At 38.1% G+C, this 21,307-nt stretch overlaps 1 protein-coding gene across 1 annotated transcript in view; it reads right to left on the reverse strand.

Annotated features, from left to right (window-relative positions):
- Window positions 1–288: 288 nt before the first annotated feature.
- SLC30A7 (solute carrier family 30 member 7) overlaps window positions 289–21,307 on the reverse strand; it is an 85,416-nt gene continuing 64,397 nt past the window's right edge. Inside the window, exons 10-12 of the mRNA XM_028101965.2 lie at window positions 16,292–16,441; window positions 6,777–6,868; window positions 289–3,557 (exon numbers count right to left, since the gene is read on the reverse strand). Coding sequence (XP_027957766.1) covers window positions 6,821–6,868; window positions 16,292–16,441 — 198 coding nt within the window. The 3' untranslated portion in view covers window positions 289–3,557; window positions 6,777–6,820. The remainder of the gene's footprint in view (window positions 3,558–6,776; window positions 6,869–16,291; window positions 16,442–21,307) is intronic.

Consider the following 21,307-nt stretch of genomic DNA (forward strand, 5'->3'; position numbering starts at 1 on the left):
TTGAGGTAATGCATAGCGAATAATGTGAAAGAACAATTTGGGGTTAATGTAAATATCTGGAAGTAAATACTGTGAGATGTGTTTATAAGGCATAATAACGGATAAGAGCCACAAGGAGGACCTTTCCAATCTCCCAGCATCTCCTCCCTCCGGTGAGTTTTCCCGTTTTCTGGTCCTGAACACCATTCTTTCCCTTTCATTCCTTAAGTCCTCTAGCATTGATTCCAGTAATTGTTAGGTTCACAATGTTCCTTTCAGTTTATCAAACTGATAGACACAATTCAGGTGAAGATTTTGAAACAAATTTTATTGGAAGAATTTTGATACAAGGTTTATTATTTTTAAATACATCTGAAGTTAAAATATATACATGAATGTCTTCAAGTAGAAAAAAATGAAATATACATGATGGATTTGTTGTATTATATTTAGGCAAATCATAATTGCTCACTTTAGCACATTCAAATCAAATTACAACATAGTCCTTGAAATTTGACATTCCAGTCTAGACTTGTACTCAAACGTTTGTTTAGAAATGTTTTGGTGCCATAATCTTCATATAGGAATCAAACCCAAGTCCAAACTTGGCTATGCGTTTAGAAACCATTAAAGACAGGGAGGTAAAGTGTTGCAGGGGTCCTTGGAATATACTGAAAAAGGATTTGGCAATTTTTAACTCACAGTATTTCCGATATAAAAGATCCATTCTGTTTCTTGATCAAACTCACAAGTGTTGGGGCAAAGTATCACTTGGGAAGAAATATCACTGAATTTTTGCTCTTGGAGGAAGCAATGGGATTATTTGGCAAACTCTTGACAGGATACATCTAGTTCAAAACAGAATCTTCACTGAGGCTAACTGATACATGATATGTGGTACCTAAACAAAATGCAAATACTAAAATTCAAAATAAAGCTTTTTTTTTTCACTAGTAAAAATGGGAAATTTTACCGTGGCAGCAGCAATTAAAAGATGAAAAATAAGAAATATAGAGAAGCTCCATTAAAATTTGGTATTTAGAGGGGGAAAAAAAGAAAAAAAACGATTCTAGGAATATTTAAATCACTAAATGAATACATGTAGTGTTTGTTTTTATAGAAGCACCTTCAGGATATACCACTGAAAGAGTTTTGGATAATTATACATCTGGAGATAAATGAAACAAGGTATGTTATACACAGATCCTTAAAGTAATATGAATATGGCAATTTTCCACAGAAACCAAGGAGGCAATGTGGTTTCTCATTTGGTAACACATAATGTAAAAATTCAAGTGACCCAGCTTCCACAGTCTCAGTTCTGCCAAATTTCTATCCAACAACATGGATAACATCTCTTTGTCTACTGTTCCTGGATTAAAATTGAGAGGCAGCTCACAGGGCTCCTAGAAAAAAATGGCCGAAGTGGATACAAAGTCACTTATTTGTGCAAAAATGCCAAAGAAAAACTGAGGTGTCTTCTGTAATAATAAATTACTGGTTCTATCTGTCCCCCCAACTGTTACTTTTGTATCCACTACGACCTACAATATTTACTCACTAGTTAACCAAACATTTACTGAGCATGTAAGTTCATACTAAGTTTGGGGATAATGGGATAGATGATGAGACAGACATTCTTTTTTACAAACTTTCCAACATCATCAGAATTGCAAATACTAAACTTTCAAAGCCATGGGAAGAGTTCAAAGTTCAATACTTTTATGAAGCATAGATTGCTACTAATTATGAAATAGATTTCTTCTTGAAAAGGTGTCTATAAAATGTAATGTTGTACAGCCTCAGATCCCTCTCAAGCAGCACAAATTATTTGTACTTCTTGGAAGATAATTCCTTCATCAATTATGTTAACCTCTCTTAGCCAGGAGGAATTCAGTTTCTCTTTACTTACATACTGGCAAGGGCTCTCTTCTGAGTCAATCCCTTTTTTAAGCAGTTTACTCTGAGCATCAATAAAACTTTAAAAGGTTTTAAAAATTCTTAAAGGAGTTCTGATTCTTTTTAGTCTGCACAATTTAAATTCAATGGCAAAGGTAGGAACTAAGCGTGAGAGCACTGAATGAAGGAATGAGTTTAAGCAATGTATATGTAACAACTATTACCCCATAATCAATTTTGTCATAATTGTTCACTGATTTTATTGGAGAGTCTGTTCAAATCTGCTACAAATTCTTGGATCTTTAAACCACTGTAGAATGATATACATAAAACAGAGTAGTCATCAGAAAAAGCACTGGATTTAAGGTCAGTGCGTTACCACTGGCTATCCCTCAGGCAAGTCATTTAAATTCTCCCACAACAGCTTCCTCATCTGGAAAATGCGGTTATGAATTCCTTCCCCAAGGAGGGAATTTGAAAATGCTCTGTCAGTCATAAAACCATGCCAAATTTCTTTATTGAAATGTGAGGCTTTAAAAGGCTACACAAAGACACAGAAATACTTAATAAAGGTTGAATCCCACCCTTTCCGTATAATTTGTACTTGGGAAATGGTTAAACACAAACCAAAGATGCCCTCATCAAAAAGGCTCACATCCATTTGGCCTTTAAATATAACTATACTTCTCCACAGATACTTGTTTTGATAATTTTTCACTATATGTAAGTCTATCTCGATGGTAGAGATCTGGATCACTAAGGCTTCTGGTGGGTCATGTCTTGAAATAATCTTCTTCCATTAATAAAACTTTTAATGAGTGTTCTTCAAAAAATAAAACTTTTCCTTTCTTTTTTTGGCCAAAGTTCTCGTGAATTGGAAAATAATTTCTGTTTTGAAGATGGTGACAGAAAGAAAAAAGTTCAGTTTTATCAAGGTAATGCTTTTATGTTGAGAGTAAGCAATTTAACATTTGGGGTTCTGGTAAGACTTCAAAATTTCACCCTACTGAATTTAAAAGGCCTGTTTTGTTCTGTATTTAATTTAATGCCCAATTTTGTGTGGCTCTGAGAATAAATGTTAAAAATCCAAAAAGCTCCCCAGTAAGTGAAAACTAAAGTATCAGGAGTGAAATGATACGACCTGTGAGAATTAGCGTGGTTTCTAAAAAGTACCAGCTCACAGAATATAAACAAAATAAAGAAACTAAGCAATCCTTAAATTGGATTTAGCCTTGGGCAATTAACAGAAAAATTCACAAGTTAAAAGTATCCAAAGCACAGATGTCATCATATTTTAAAAATCAGGAACTGGTTTCATAAGAGTAAAAAAAGTAAAAGAGTACAAAAATTATATTTTCCATAAAGAATATTCTAAACCTCATAATGGAAGTATGGAAATAATATTCTAAACCTCATAATTACTTATGAAAAATAAGACAATAAAACTCCATTTATAAAGTGCCTTAATGTACCAAAAATGGAGGTCAGCTTTCCTTTATTTACAAATGCTTTTTCATCACATTTACAGAAAGGCAAATATTACACTGGAGAGGCAGCACAGTAGAGAAGAACGAACTTGACTTGGAGTCAGACGACCTGGACTCTAGTCTTGGCTTTGCCACTAATTATCTCTGTGACCGTGAGTAAATGACAGCATTTCTGGGCTTCAATGTTCTCATCTGTAAAATGAGAGGTAGAACGAGACTGCTTTTAAGGACAGTCCCTTAGATATAAAATTCTATGTTGAGCAATGACATATTTTTGTTCTTAAATCCCAGCATTATATGAGGATGCTACCATAATCATCTCTATAAAATTTATTCTTCCATAGCAGGTAAAAACATTAAAGAACTCTGATCAATTGCATTTGGAGTCACTGATTGGGCTGCTTTACAAAGGTGCACAAGTCACAGTATTTTGGTTACTGGGGTCTACACGGAGGCTTTGAGGAATGCTGAAGCATCCGGAGACAAGGTAGATGCCACTAACATCTGCTGCTACTTCCTTATGCCTCTGCAGAAGACCGCTTGACAAGAGGAATACAGAGCTACAGATAAACTACACACTGTCCTTCACCAAAGTGCACAGGGAGTCAGCAAAATAAAGTCACACATACGGTAAGCCCTTTGAGTAATACAATCTATATTTTAAAACATGAAACTAATATAGGTATATTTCTGTTTGGGGAAATTTACTTAGCAAGGTAAACTCTTCCAGAGAGAAACAAATTTGTTCTCCAAGGAATATTTTGATTTTTAAGATACTAGCAAAGTTATACTCAGAGACTCCCTGCCCTCCCCACCCCACCCACCCCAAGAGTTAACCATAGAGACATCTCAAATCTATTACAACAATCAGGTAGTGTTTCTCAGTGAAATTATCTACTTTAGCAAATAGGTCTGTGCCAGAAACACAGGTGAGACCGAATATTTGTTAGAATGAGAACAAAATTGCTTTTTCTCACACTGATTTGTCACTGCTGCACACACAGGTTTAAGGACATTTAATTAAAGCATAAACATTAATGTCAACCCGCCAAATGGTATGAGCTGGAAATCTCTTGTAATAGGTGCAAAATTAGAGTTCCATATCAGTCTAATAATCTGTATGCTCAATGCCTTATCAAAGAAAAAACACATACGCATGCACTTGTGTATTCAGAGTATAGTTAAAATGATACATATTTTGACAAAAACTTTACTTGGAATGGAGGGCCTGATGAAAGGCAGAACTGGACCTTCAAAATGCACTGGTCAAGTTTACAGGCCAGTGCAAATACTGTCTCCATATGTGAACAATCACTACAATTACATATAATATTAGCTTTTAAAGGCACACATCCAAAATTCCCATCTTCATCTAGATATGACATTTTCCACAATATGCCAAAACCCACAGAATATCCCAGGCTTCTGTCAGGCTCAGTAGTGGATGCAAACTTCCAAACAGTCACTTACACTTATAATGAAAAAGTAGTACGTTATCAGGACATTTCCTTTTATACTTTCCCTCCTAAAACATCTCAACAACTGTTTTAATTAAACACATTCTACTGCAGGAATTCTTAGCTTTAGAACTGCCTGGCAGTAAAGTAAAAATGTTCTGAAAATACTGCTTAATCTGCAAAAAGGAGACTGTCAACAGCTCATAGCAATCTGCAGCATTTTAGGAAAGCATTAAGAAAGCAGTCCAGTTTTCCTAACACACTTTAGTGCATAAATTGTAGATCAGAAATAGGGAGAGAGATACTCTAAAACTTAGACAAAATCAACAGCGATTTCTGCCCCATCCGTGAAAAAGTGCTTATTATTGGTCTACATTCTAAACAATCATTTCATCCTGCAGAGATTTTTCCCCCAAGAATTTTCAGTTTTTTAAAGTTAAAAGGGAACACACATTGTGATAAAACGAAGAACAATGGGTAAATGTCTATCCAGATCAATATTTCTTCAAAAACACAGAGAACATTTGAGTGTTCAAGCACTTGTCATCTCAAATCACAATTTTATTTTTCAAATACACAAAAACCTAGAAATCAACTTGTTTATTAATTTCTAAGACACCTGTTTTATCACAATTGATCTGTATCTTTAACAGTTTAAACTCAATAAAATGCTGCTTTTAGGTTTCTGAAAGCAACTGTATTTGTGCAGTGCTTGCACAGGAAAACAAATTGTATGACTTGGCATTTGAAGAATGAAAAAACAAAGTAACATTGTCACAATCATTTCTGCCTTCCCTCTACATTGCCTTTCATTAATAAAATCCATAGGGGCGCCTGGGTGGCTCAGTGGGTTAAGCATACGACTCTTGATTTCAGCTCAGGTCACGGTCACAGGGTTGTGAGATCGAGCCTGGTGTCGGGCTCCATGCTGGGCGTGGAGCCCGCGTGAGAGTCTCTCTCTCCCTCTGCCCCTTCCTCCCCACCTCTCTAAAAAAATAAAAAATAAAAATAAAACCCATAAAAAAAGCAAGGAGACACATAGGGAAGTTTTCACAGACACAGTAGCTTTCAGAGAAATTTGGGATTTAGCAGATGTTTTAAGTAAGTCGAAACAATCATCTATATAACAGATGCATTTGCAAAGTTTTGAAAACACAGTCCACAGAATAATGTGATAATTGAATTTGATTTAAAAAGCAAAATAACACCTATTTTTCAATGAGATAGAGCAATAAGAGGAAACTTCTCATATCTTTAAACCTAGGCTGGAAGTACACACAAAGACAATCTGTATACATCACTTGTAAGAGTCTTACTTCGTACAGATTATAGAATTATCCATTAAAAAAAACCATACACATGACCTTTGATGGTACATTATTATGCTGGCAAATACATTTTCTGATACAAAGGCACTTTGAAAACCCAATATGGTTTGGTTCATAAGTTTGCAAGGTACAAACAATTTTACAAACATATGATTATACTGAAGAATGTCAACCATTGTGACATTACATATAAAACGATTTCTTTTTTTTTTTTTTTTTTAATAACACTAGTTTTGTGGAAATGAAAGCAGTGGTTTCCAGCAGCTTCGGTGAAGACTGTGCAGATGAATGGAAGCCCAGCATCTGAATTTGGACTGGCTAGGGTGACCACTAGGGCTAAGGGCATTTTTGAAAATGGGGAAAAAAAAAAAAGGTACACAAACAAAAAATAAGATCCTGGGACAAAACTACAAACGTCAGAAATTACAATGGTTTGGAGGGAAGAGCACAAAAGACAAGACCAAAAGTCCAGGAGAGCTCCTCCTAGTTCTGTTCCCTTAGCTGTGAGCTCCTTCCTGGCAGACCACAAACTGCTGACGCTACCTGGTCTACTTGGCGCTGGGGAATTGTAGTGACGATTTTTCTGTTCTAAAAAGCTAGGTACAACGTTTGGGATTGTACAGTACCGGAAATATTAGGTCCCCCAAAAAGGATAATTTCTTTTCATTCGTTACATGGCTGCGAAGTCAATCTGTACATAAAGCTGTCTCACTCCAGCCTGAAAAGTTAAAAAAAAAATCAGAAAATCAAACAAACCAATAGCAGACTATACATTTCAGAAAAGTAATAGAAAACAAAAAAATCTCATTTTTTTGAAAAAGGAAAACATTGTTTTTCTTTTTTGCCTCTGGAACATAATTCTCCATTCTTCATCAGAAAGGGCCAGTAATTTTATCTTAGAAATAAGTATTTTCATAATTGCAAAAAGATCCCCCATTTACCTCTACAGAAGAAAGCCATGCTATCGATTACAAACCGTGTCCAAGTGAAATCTGGAACAATGAGGTTACCCATCTACTGTTATTCTGCTAGAGAACAGCAAAGTGCTTGCCTAACTGGCTACTAAAATCATACATCGATCCGGTCTCAATCTTCCTGTGACGGACGATGAGCAAATACTTAAGTAGGACCATCTGTTGATTATTTAATTACATTCTAAGGCCTCTCTTCAATTTTGGAGATGAACCCCCTATTCAAGGACTGCTCTCAAAATTGATAATATCTCTCCTATATTATCAATTGTTGTATATATGCTGTCTACAACTCCTTTTCTCTATTCTCTCTTGAACGCATTTCTTTTTTTTAAAGATTTTTTATTTATTTGACAGAGAGAGACACAGCAAGACAGGGAACACAAGCAGGGGGAGCGGGAGAGGGAGAAGCAGGCTTCCCGCCGAGCAGGGAGCCCGAAGCGGGGCTCGATCCTAGGACCCTGGGATCATGACCTGAGCCGAAGGCAGACGCTTAACAACTGAGCCACCCAGGCGCCCCTCTCTTGAACGCATTTCAGCTGAACTTTTGCCACCCATCACTTTGCAAAGGTGTTTGTCAGGGTCACCTCCAAGTTGCTCAGACTAGTACTCACCTGTCAGTCCTCTTAGTACTTACTCTAACAGTGAGGACAAAGGTGCGCACTCTTTCCTACTGAAACACTTTCGCTTGGCTTTCAGAGAATACTCACTGGTGACCTTTTACCTCAATTATCAGTCTTCCTCAATCTCCTTTGCTGGTTCTTCCTCCTACCTTTGAGCACTAAGCACTGAAATACCCAAAGGCTCAGTCCTCAGATTCCTTCTTTTTCTCCATTTGTCCCCAAGCTGATCTCATCTAGTATCCAGACTTTTAGTACCATCTACATGCTCACACCTCCCACACTTGTATTCCCCACTGGAACCTACCTACCATCTACTTTACAGTTCTACCTGGACGTCTGACAAGTATTAAAACACTACTTCCTCCTCGCAAGCCTGGTGATCTCGTATCTTCTACAGCTCAATGCCATCCTCGATGTTACAACTTAAAGACCCTTCTTTCTCTCACACTCAATCCATTAGGAAAACCTGTTTGCCTTACTTTCAAAGTAGCCCAATCCCAAAACCTGATCATTTTACATCACCTCCATTGCTGTGTTTGCTGACGCTCACCCGTTATAACGTTATCTCTACAAGACGGTGATTTTGTCTTTGTTTTTTCACTGCTGATTCCTAGTACCTCAAATAGTGCCTGGCATATGGTAAGTGATCAATAAATGCTTGTTGGATGAAGAGAAATTCTACTAAATTCCTTCTTTCAAGTAAAAATAACTTTTTAACATTAAAGTAGACAGTAGTTATAATAAGCATTTTCTTGTCAGTATCAAAGAATGAAAGGTAAATTAGAATATTAATGGAAAGGGAAAAAAAATCAGAGTGGGGGTAACACTACAGTAATTTCTAGCATGGCTTTTTTTCCTAGCATTCAAATAGGTGGGCTCTGTACAACACTAACGAAGGGGTGAGAGGAGCAGGGACCACTCAAATGGCATAAAAAGCTGGGTAGACCCTAGAAACTTATCAGCACAGAAAAGGTTTTAGCTTTCTTGCCTCATTAAAAATAATAATAGTAATAATAATAATAAAATAAAATCCTTGCTGTGGTCAAGTTAAAGCTCTATAATTCAAAATTGTTTATTTGTTATTCAAATTTATGGAAACTACATTTACTAGCAGCCTTTCCTTAAAGAGGCTTATGGCAGAAAAAAGAACTTAATATCTGCATGATTTTGAGCTAAGATTTAAAACCAAACCTCAGTTTTTCTCATTTTAAAAGCATTGATAAATACCAAGTCTACTTATCTCACAAAATTGTTATATGTTCACCCAATATTTGAAAGTATTTAATAAGCCCTTGTTACATCCCAGGTACCACTGTAAAGATTATATGTGAATATATGAGAAAGGCTTTCATATGCTATAAAAGGCTATTAAAATAAATTACTATGATTTGTTGTAAATATATCTGATTTACTCAACCCAGATGGTCTCTGAAATAACTAAGGAACTCTTTTGCAAAATTCCTGTATATCTAACCTTAAGAAAAAAACAACTACTGCCCAAGTAAACTGGCTTAATTCCTTTTCTCTTCTAACAAAATTGTTAATGAAAGTAAAATGGTCAAAATAAGTTGGGCTCCTATTACTACCCCTGCTACTTCCCTCAGCCCTAGCCCTAATACAGTGAAGATGGTAATAAGAAATGAGGTTAGCCCAAGGCAATAAAAAAAGAAGAAAAACAAAGAGGCTAGGTAAATGAATCTTTGCATAATCATGAGTTAATTACTCCAGCTTATATCTTTCCCCTGAGGAGCTACAGCTTTACATAAAAGCTCAGTCTAACAGAAAAAGTCACTTTGCTTCATCCAGCTGTCCTGACGGGGACGGCTTCCAAGTTTTCCAACTTCCCATGTTCCTTTCTCAATTTCCTTCAAAGCAGAGAGAAAAGAAGAATTTCCAAAGAATCCTAGTGAGTCACCTACTCCCTGAATACAAACCAGGTTTTCTATACAGTTTATCCATTTATCCACACCATAAAGACAAGACAAATACTCTAGCAGATCAAAACAGGGCTCAGTTGCATCAAACACTCTACCACTGGGATGCACTGGGAGTGAAAACCATATAATATTCATTGTGCCTTATGAGAGTCATGTAAACCATAATTCAGTCAAAACTTTTTAAATCGTTAAGACTTGTTTTTAACACATGTGCTCCTAAGAAAATAAATGTTAACCTGGTGCCATAGACTTAGAATATCCTCATTATCAATATTAATTTTGTGGAAAGGAAAACAAATCAGGAGTAAAAAAAAAAAGAGAGAAAAATACACAGGAATATGGCTATAGAAAATTATTGATTTGTTTGTGTTCTCTACCAATTCCACAGAAACTTTCTACTTTAGTTTTTGACTGAACATAGAACATTAATCTTTATCCTTTTAAAATGAAATCTTGAAAACTGCCTTAGTCTTCCATGTAAAACGTAAAGCCTCTCAGAATTAGTGAACAGTGAGTGAATATGACGACATTATAAGTCATGAGCAGTAACTTGGGCCTGGGTTCCTTTTTCCATAAATTGCGAACAGCCCTTGTTTTGAAGGAGGCTGGAGTGATGCGTTAAGCAGCTGTTACAGTGCACAGTGGGCTCTCACTGAAGGCCCAGCTGCTGTTGCCGCTGCAGTTTCTGCCCTCTACCAGCCAACCAGTGAGGGCTTAACCCTCGTGGGTTAATTACAAACAATGAATCTAGGGCCCTGTTGGCCTCCCATCCCGTGGCTGTTTACTCCAACCTCCGAGGAGGTTAGGTTCTGGTGCGCATCAAGCACATAGATGAAGAAAATGGAAAGCTGGCTAAGGAGAAGTTGCAGAGTTGGCAAGCAGAACTGACGCTTGTGACAGATGAAAACCTTCTACAGACAGGAAAGCAAACAGAGAGGGTGGAAACTAGCTAGCTCCCTGGAGAGGGGTAAGTAGCTTCTCCCACTGGCTCACCCTAGCCTTCAGCAGACAGGAGGCTGGGCGGAGTCAGCGGTCAGGCAGGAAGGGATCAGGAGCATGGAGGCTGGGGAGGTTCCTGAAACTTGGGGAACTCCCATTTGGGCATATGAGGAGGCTTTCTGGTTCCTTCCTGGGTATCAGAGTGAACTGCTATTTTGAGGCTAGAGGCTAGAGCACAAAAAGGTGAAGCAGGAAGCTGGGGGTTCAGGACTTCACATGCATAACAGAAATAGTCAGGAGAGGAGAAAAGATGAAAGAAATCAAGACAGAAGGTCTATCGGGGGGTGCCTGGGTGGCTCAGATGGTTAAGCGTCTGCCTTCAGCTCAGGTCATGATCCCAGGGTCCTGGGATCCAGCCCCACATCAGGCTCCCTGCTCCACGGGGAGCCTGTTTCTCCCTCTCCTAGGAGATTGTTTCTCCCTCTCCTTCTACTGCTCCCTCTGCTTGTGCTCTCTCACGCTGTCAAATAAATAAATAAAATCTTAAAAAAAAAAAGAAGTTCTATCAGGGAGTAGATAGCATGTTTTAGGCTTGATTGTCTTCTGTGCTTTGTGGAAGCGAAGAGCATAACGAAACAAGCATATTCTAGATTTTTCTTCAAACATTATTTCTAACAAAACAGTATATTAAAAAAATTAACAGATGATATCAGCAAGTTTAAAAGACACATAAAATGTTAATTGCCATCTTAATCTTCTTGTTCATACACTAAATATAAAAAATAAGTTTTCTATTTCATCAATTCCCAAATGATAACTCATTTTTAAAAAGGTAGTGCAGGGGAGAATTGGAAAGAGAACTTTTTCTATGCCAACAGAAAACCTTGTAGTTTAAAAACTGGATTATCCCTTACCTAATAATTCCTGAGGAATCTAAGTTCACCAATTCACTTATTTTACTCTCTATTTATGCACAGCTTTAGTTGGCTGTTAAAGACTGATAACCATGGAAAATGCAAATAAAACGGACATGCCTAATATACAGTTCTAAAATAGTCATGAAGCTTAGTTTTATCAATAGAATAGAAAGTTGTAATTCTCAAGCTGATGTTTTCAGTTTAAAGTTGTCTTCATAGATATTTTAACAAGAACTTTTTTAACCAAAACCTATCGCTTAAATTCTGATTTAAGATCAGTTATAAGGGACGCCCGGGTGGCTCAGTCAGGTAAGCGGCTGCCTTCGGCTCAGGTCATGATCCCAGGGTTCTGGGATCGAGCCCCACATCAGGCTCCCTGCTCAGCGGGGAGCCTGCCTCTCCCTCTCCCTCTACCTATTGCTCTGCCTACTTGTGCTCTCTCTGTGTCAAATAAATAAGTAAAATCTTAAAAAAAAAAAAAGATCAGCTATCAGAAAGACACCTGAAAATGTCATAAAACCAAAAAGTATAACTTATTACTGAGGAAATCCTTCTTTTAGTCTTTTGGAACTTCAATTCTGCAAACAATGATCACTAAGCAACTTTAAAATCATTAAAGGTATGGAATAGAAGTCATTAGTAGGGTGGCTCCCCGTCCCCTCTGGAAAAAAATGTGTTGAACTATCTTCACTGCAAGGTCCTGCTCTGCAAGGAATGAAATAGAGTGGGCTTGACCTTGGCTGATGAAAAGGCTGAAAATATTTTTCAGAGCTTAAAAATTTTAAAACCCAAATACAGTTTCCAAAACCAAAGAAGCAGCTGAATAAACTTTCAGCTTCAGCCATTTTAAAAGCCAAGATGTCTAAGGTTACCAGAAGAAGCCATCTCCACCTACTTCAGTTACAACTTCAGCAGTTCCTAAGCACGGACACAGCTGCTTGTGCATTTCCAAGCCTAGAAACTGCATTCCTTTTCAGAGGGAAAACCGTGACTAAGTGCCCAAGTCTTAGGAGAGTACTGCGGCATGTCCCAGAGGTCATCAGAAGCTCACATTAGGAGGGTGAAGGATGCAGTATAACTAGGAGACAGGGTAAAGGAAAGAACGATGATCTAGAAATGACAGTGAAAAAGCAAGATTACTGCAGCCACATAAGAGCCACTTTTGACTCTAAAACACCCCCTATTTAGAATGGGAGAAGATATTTTCAAATGACACTATAGATAAAGGGCTGGTATCCAAGATCTATAAAGAACTTCTCAAACTCAACACCCAAAAAAATAATCAAGTCAAAAAATGGGCAGTAGATATGAACAGACACTTCTCCAAAGGACATATAAATGGCTAACAGACACATGAAAAAATGTTCATCATCAATAGCCATCAGGGAAATTCAAATCAAAACCACACTGAGAGACCACCTTACACCAGTTAGAATGGCAAAAATTGACAGGGCAAGAAACAACAAATGCTGACGAAGTTGGAGAAAGGGGAACCCTCTTACACTGTTGGTGGGAACGCAAGTTGGTATAGCCACTTTGGAAAACAGTGTGGAGGTTCCTCAAAAAGTTAAAAATAGAACTACCCTATGACCCAGCAATTGCACTCCTGGGCATTTACCCCAAAGACACAGATGTAGTGAAAAGAAGGGCCATATACACCCCAGTGTTCATAGCAACAGTGTCCACAATAGCCAAACTGTGGAAAGAGCCAAGATGCCCTTCAACAGATGAATGGATAAAGAAGATGTGGTCCATATATACAATGGAATATTACTCAGCCATCAGAAAGGATGAATACCCAACTTTTACATCAACATGGACGGGACTGGAGGAGATTATGCTAAGTGAAATAAGCAGAGAAAGTCAATTATCACATGGTTTCACTTACTTGTGGAACATAGGAATAGCTTGGAGGACATTAGGAGAAGGAAGGGAAAAATGAAGGGGGGGATTCGGAGGGAGAGATGAACCATGAGAGACGATGGACTCTGAGAAACAAACTGAGGGTTTTAGAGGGGAGAGGGGTGGGGGATGGGTTAGGCTGGTGATGGGTATTAAGGTGGGCACATACTGCATGGAGTGCTGGGTGTTATATGAAAACAATAACTCGTGGAACACTGCATCGAAAACTAATGATGTACTGTATGGCGACTAACATAACATAAAAAAAAAATCACCAATGGGAAAAAAAAATAAAACACCCCCTGTTTAGAGATGTGAGAAGGATTCAGACATACTGTGAAGGTCTTGCATGCCTCATTACAAGAAAGTCATACAGACTTAAGAGTGTCTGTTAAAGAAGGGACCTAGTTATTAAAATTCTGGAGTAAGTGGTACCAGCACACTGCTTTGTAGTAGAGTAAGTCTTGCTGTTGACGACACATAAAATTATTTCATTACTTATTCCCAAAGGAACATAACCATACATTTCTCATTATTAGAGAAGAGAGATCATTTAATTTATGCTAAGATCCTGGATTTAAACTGCATATTATATTCTGTTGTCCATGTCTGAAGACATGATGTATCTGTTTCTCTTCCTCTTCTCCTTTTTCTCTCCTTCTTTCCCTCTGTGTGTGTGTCTCTGTCTATCTCTCTAATTCTTTATACCATTACCATCTTTTTTTTTTTTTTTAAGATTTTATTTATTTGACAGAGAGAGACACAGCAAGAGAGGGAACACAAGCAGGGGGAGTGGGAGAGGGAGAAGCAGGCTTCCTACGGAGCAGGGAACTGATGCCGGGCTCTCTCCCAGGACCTGGGATCATGACCTGAGCCGAAGGCAGACGCTTAACGACTGAGCCACCCAGGCGCCCCCCCATTACCATCTTTTTGTGCTGTGGTTAAAAAGACCAATGGGAACCCAACCATATTTTTCCATACTTAGCACATGTAAAGATGGTGTTGGTCAAATACAGTTTTAAGAATTTGTTTATTCAACAAATTAATTATACACATACATTTTTCTAAGCACTGAGAATGCAAAATCATATTTGGAAGAAACCTGCAGATAAATATGTATATCACAAGATAAAGTTATGCAGCTTAGAGGGGTCTTTATGCTTCAGAGAAAAAGTAACAACTGAATTGGACCTTGACATTAGAGTAGGATCTTTGTCCCACACAGAAAAGTAAACAGTCTAGAGGGGTATGAAGTATATGGGAATGAATAGCAGGAGGCTTGAAAAGTTAATGGGACCATGCTAGAAAGTTTGGGTTTTATCTTGGTGGCAATGAGGAGCCTCCAAAGTTTTTTTTTAGCTTTATTTTTTTTTTAAATAAAATCACTTATATTCACCAATCGCTAATATTTTGCCACATTTGCTTTATTTCTAAGTATATTTATTTATAGTCTTTTTACTTCTGTTGAAACATCTGAAAATTAGGTATCCTGATCCTTCACCACTAAAACCTTCAGCATGGATCTGCTAAGAATGGAGCATTCTTCGATAACAACAATCCATTACTGCACCCAAGAAATCTAACACCTACACAATTACTATGAACTATTATGCAGTCCATATTCAAATTTCCCAGTTACCCAATAATTTCCTCTGTGCCTGTTTTTTTTTCCCTCCAATCTAAGATTCAATCAAGGTAAGACACTGCATTTAACTGTGAAGTTAACTCCACACTGTTTTTCCCCCCTTTTCGTGACACTAACACTTGGTAAGAATCTAGGCTGTCTTTTTTTTTTTTTTTTTTTAAGATTTTATTTATCTATTTGAGAGAAAGAGACACAGAGAGGGAACACAAGCAGGGGGAGTGGGAGAGGGAGAAGCAAGCTCTCTGCTGAGCAGGGAGCCCGATGCAGGGCTCAATCCCAGGATCATGACCTGAGCCCAAGGCAGACACTTAACGGCGGAGCCACCCAGGTGCCCCCAGGCTAACAGTCTTGTACAAGCTGGGTTTGTTCTGCTAGTGACTAGATTCACATTAACCATTTCGGGCAAAAGTACCCCACGCTCTCACTGCATCACACCAGGAGGCACAGGCCAGTTTTTAAGCACACATTTTTAAGGCATGGAAACAGTTCCTCATTAGATCTATGTGTTAGGTAATTTTAGCAGCAGTGTCGACATCTAGATTTTTCGCCAAATATTTCCAGCAAACTAGAATGAAAAAAAATTTGTATTCTCTCTTTCCTTAGATGTTTTTGACATGATGTTCTTATTCTCCCAACAGATACAGAATCATATATATCACTCTTACGTTATCAGTCACATGACATGTCAACTCAAGACAGAACAAGCATCAAGTCAAATGACTTACCTGCAGGCATGCAGTGACGAATTTATGATTCCAAATACAACAGCATATTAAGCTTTAAACGACACAGAACTATGGTTTTGCTATCACACAAAAACGTTAACATAGTCTACTTTTAGCTAAAGCCACTGACAAGGCATTATTCTTATTCCAAATGCTATTTTAGTTCTTGGCTTTAAACAGCATTTAACATGTCTTATAAGGAGTATATGGTAAAGGAGAATCTACTTCTTAAGAATTCAAATCGGTATAATGAGAGAACAGGACTATCTTCCTTAAGAGTATTAACTAAAATAAGATCTCCCAATTTTGCCTGTATGGTTGAAAAAAAGTACTTTTATGCTTTCCTCATAGTATTGCGTGTGTGTGTGTATATATATATATTTATATACATACATATTTAACATGTTAAGTAGTAAGTATTTTTTAAACTAGTAGATAAGATAAATTCAAAGATCTTTAAGAAGTTAATGAAAAAGTCATACCTGAGTAAAAATATTATGTGTTTGGCTTAAAATCCACCTGGCATCAGCATCAGGGGCTACTACTAATTTCAAGGTCCCAACATAAACATCAGAACATAAGGTCCAGAAGTGCTGTTCTTGTAAACTGTAAACTCCTTGCAACTGCTGCACCTGAAACAGAAAGGGCAGATATTAACATCATAGGGCCCCCTTATTTTATTATGTATGCTGTTTTACTATTATTATTATTATGCTGCAGTTCAGTAAACTGCTATTCAGATTATTAACTGTAATACTATTATTATGCAACATATTCAGTAAACATGGATTCTATTCTCTAGTTCAAAGGAGGGGTCGGGGAGATTATTTGAATTAATTAACAAATACTTATTGAGTACTCATTATGTGCCATGGCAGGTGTTTGGGGAAATGTGAACAATCACGTGCCAAAATTTGGAGGGCACAGCTGAGAGAGCACCTAGACGGAAATTTACACTTTCAAGTACATTGATCAGAAAACGAGTATAAACTCATTTGCGTTTAGAAACTAGAAGAACAATAACAAAGTAAACTCAAAGAAATAGGAAGGAAGGAAATAAAGGACAGAAATCAATGGTCCAGAGACTTAGAAACTACTAGAATTCACAATATCAAAAAACTAGTTCTTTGAAAAATTACTGAAGTAGAGAAGTCAGTGTTTCCCAAAGCGGGCATATTTTGGACAGGACAGTTTTTTCCCTGTGTCGGAAACTACAGGACCGTTTGCATCCCCAAGCCCCCAAGAAGCTAAATGCCAACATACACTCTTCTCTGAATCATGTGACAACGAAAAAGAGAAGGACATCTCTCAGTTTTTCCAATGGCTCCTTAAGGTTTCCATAGCCTAAGGCTGACAACACTGGCAAGACAAACTCTGAAGGAGGTTTGGAAAAGAAAAAAAATAAACCCAGAATGAAAAAGAACAACTACAAATAACGGATTTTAAAAACCATAAAAAGGAATACTCTATGAATGTGTAGCTTGTGAATACACAAAGTATTACCACTGAGTGGAATCCAAACATTCTCACCATCTCTACTGCTATCAGCCTAGCTGAAGACAGCATTATCTCTAGTCTGGATTATTATAATAGTATAAGTGTAGTAATATAATATTATAATAACTGGTCCATTTCTGGCCTTGCACCTTTTCCATCTATTCTCATCATAGTATCCCAACTGCGATCCTGTTACTTTAGGTCAAATGCTGCCACTTTGCTGTTGAAAAACCTCCAATGGCTTCCCACCTTACTCTGAATAAAAATCAAAGCTTTCACAATGACTTATATGGGCCCATATCACATGGCCCCCTTGTTACCTAATCACCTCCTCTCCTACTAGGCGTCCCCTTGCTCTCTCTTCCTCAGCTAAACCAGCCTCCTCACCATTGGCTGAAAAGTCTGGCACACTCCTGCTGCAGGGTACTTGCTATTCCCTCTGTCTGAAGTGTACCTCCCTTCCAGATTTCTAGTTGGTCCACTTTGTTTGGGTTTTTACTCAGATGTCATCTTCTCAGTAAGCTACTATAACTCCTGTACTCTTGGTCTCCTGTTACTCGATGTAAAATAATAATGTTTTCACTTTTATGTTTCTCTGCTATGTTTTACTTTTTGGAGCATAATATCATACACTGCATTTTTCATTCATACTATTTATATTTTTTATTGCCTGTCTCTCCAGCAGAACTTAAGCTCAAAAGGGCAGGGAATTTTTTTCTTTTCTTTTTTTTTTAATGTTTTGTATCCTTAGCATCTAAAACAGTGCCTGGCCCAAGGAAGTGCTTAGTAAATTGTGTATGTGTGTGTATAATAAATATACATACACATACACAAAATAAAAACACAATTTTGAAACAGACAAAATGGATAAGTTTCTGGAAATATAGAAAATGCATAATTTTAAAAAATGCCATAATAAGAGAAAAAAATAGAAAACGTGAAAGGACCATTAAAAATTGAAAAGGTAAAAAAAAATTGAAAAGGTAGAGGTTAACATCCAAATATAAAAAGAACTCATATAACTCAATAGCAAAAAACCAAACTGATTAAAAAATGGACAGAGGATGGGAACAGACATTTTTCCAGAGAAGACACACAGATGGCCAACAGTGAAACATGCTCAACTCCCTAATCATCAGGGAAATGCAAATCAAAACCAAATGAAATACCACCTCACACCTGTTAGAATGCCTATTACCAAAAAGACATCCTTTTCAATTCTGAGATTCTCTGATTTTTAGGTAACTATTTGGGATGTTAATTAAGAAAAAGTTGAACTGAGAGCTATCAAAAATTTTCATTTTTTATCAGAATTTGATTATTGTAGGCATTATTTTCTATAAACTCCAAAACAGTTGGTAGGAAATTTGAGACAATACCAACTGTGGCCTTTTTTAAAAACTGCTTTTACTGGGAAAAGAGGTCAAGGTGGACTCTTCCTCTTTCAGGACTCTGATGACATAGTGGCTTGAACCTGATATCACTCTACGTGTTTCTGAATGGCATCCTCACAGGATGGTCTACTGTGAATGAAACAACCAAATGAATAGATTTCTTCTACCTCTAAGAATGCAAGTACTCTTGTAGCTAAGACTAAGGAATATTCCTATACAAATTGGCTTTAACTCTCCTCAAGTTAAACGATACGGGGAAAGCATAGTCACAGATGCTTTTCCTGCTCTAACAGTGTGGTATAATAGAAAGGGCATGAGCTTTGGAATCAGAAAGATGTGGATTAGAATTCTGGTTCAGCCACTAGCATTTGTGACCTTGGATGAGTTACTTAAATTCTCTGAGCCTCAATTTTACCTATGGAAAGGAAGATAAAACTTACCCTGTATGGATATGGTGAAGACCAGAAACTGTATATGTAAAACAATTAGTACAGGGACCAGCTTATAGTAAGCATTCAATAAATTGCCCCTTTCCCTTCACAGTTATGATGACTACCCTACCTTAAAATGATAACCACAAATGATAAATGGGCAACACTTCACTTTCCCTATCTAAAAAAACCTTTTTAGAGCTTCTCCTCCTTCCCTCCTTCCTTCCTTCCTTCCTTCCTTCCTTCCTTCCTTCCTTCCTTCCTTCCTCCCTCCCTCCCTCCCTCCCTTCCTTCAAGGTTTTATTTATTTGACAGAGCACAAGCAGGCAGAGGGAGAGGCAGAGGGATAACCAATGTGGGGCTCGATCCCAGGACCCTGGGATTATGACCTGAGCCGAAGGCAGATTAACCAACTGAGCCACCCAGGCGCCCCTCCTCCCCTTTTAAAAGACTTAATTATTTGACTGAGAGAGCACAAGTAGAGGGGGAGACAGAGTGGGAGGGAGAAGCAGGCTCCCTGCTGAACTGGGAAGACAAAAGGCTTGATCCCAGGACCTGGGGATCACGACCTGGACTGAAGGTGGACGCTTAACCAAGTGAGCCACCCAGGTGCCCCTCCTCTGGCATTCTGCGCCAGAGGAGTGTTTGATTATACTGCCTTATAAATGATAAAACAGAAGTACATAAAAATCCCTTATCCTGTACCACCAAATCCACCAGGTGACCCTCATCTATGTCAGCACTTTCTGCCTCCCCTCCAGGAATACAGTACCCCTGGCTCCCCTCTACACTGAATTCCTCCATACTGCTACTGGTTCTATCCTTTTCTTTTTTTTCTTTAGAGAGAGAGAGAGAGAGAGAGAGAGAGCACAAGCAGGGAGGGAAGGTGGGAGGGAGGGGCAGAGAGGGAATCTTAAAGGCTCTGAGCCAACACAGGGCTCGAACCCACCATCCTGAGATCATGACCTGAGCCAAAACCAAGAGTCTGACTCTTAACCAACTGAGCCACCCAAGCACCCATGGTTCAATCCTTCTTCATCTTCTCAAGAACTTCATTCTTGTAATGACCACCTTTATTACCGTATCATTGATTTCTTCCTCTAGGATGGCCCGTTCCTATCAATAACAAACATGCTCTACAACTGCACTGTGTAATACAGAAATCACCAGACACATGTGGCTATTTAAATAAGGAGAATTAAACTACACTAAAAAAAATCAATTGTTCTAGCCATACATGAGGTGCTCAGTAGCCACATTTTGCTTGTGATTTCCATACTGAGCATTGCAGATTATATAATATTTCCATTATTGGGGAAAGTTCTATGGGACAGCACTATTCCAGAATATCCTATTTTAAAAACAAACAAACAGCCCTGCCCTGATACCATATCCATACTCGGGCTGTCAACTCATTTCTTTGCTCCCTTTAACAGCCACACTTCTTAAAAGAGTTGTCTGTAGCAACTGTCTCTACTTCCATAATTCATTTTCTCCTTAATCTACTCAAATCATGCTCTCTTCTCCAAACTCCTCCAAAACTGGTCTCATCCAGGTTATTAGCGCTGTTCACAATGCCAACCAATGATCACTTCTCTGTTCCTACCTTGCTTGCCCCACAGAAAGTGGATCACTGCTTCCTTCTTCAGCTCTGAGAGACTACGCTCTTTTGGTTTTCCAGCTCCCTTCCTAACCACTCCCTTTTCTGGCTTCCCACCCCCTGTGCTGTAAACCTGGAGCTGAAAGTAAAGCTAAAAAGAAAAGAGCTTAATTCTCCCAAGGGGATCTCACATAATCCCAATGTTTTATTTTTTTTAAAGATTTTATTTATTTGAAAGAGAGATAGAGAGAGAGAGAGAAAGGGAACATGAGCAGGGGGAGTGGGAAAGGGAGAAGAAGGCTTCCCACTGAGCAGGGAGCCTGATGCGGGGTTTGATCCCAGGACCCATCTGGGATCATGACCTGAGCCGAAGGCAGACGCTTAACAACTGAGCCACCCAGGCACCCCCCCCAATATTTTAAATATTATTCATATATTGATGACTCAGAACTTTTCCTAGTCCTAATCTTTCCTTCAAACACCAGATTTGCATGTCCAACTACTTCACTGACATTTCCCCTAAGAGTACAGAAGGCATCTCAATTTTAACACACCCAGATTAGAACTCTAGATCTG

Source organism: Eumetopias jubatus, unplaced genomic scaffold, assembly GCF_037043125.1.
Source record: "Eumetopias jubatus isolate StellerSeaLion01/CBP00866 unplaced genomic scaffold, mEumJub1_p1.0 scaffold_4, whole genome shotgun sequence".
NCBI classification, from domain to species: domain Eukaryota; kingdom Metazoa; phylum Chordata; class Mammalia; order Carnivora; family Otariidae; genus Eumetopias; species Eumetopias jubatus.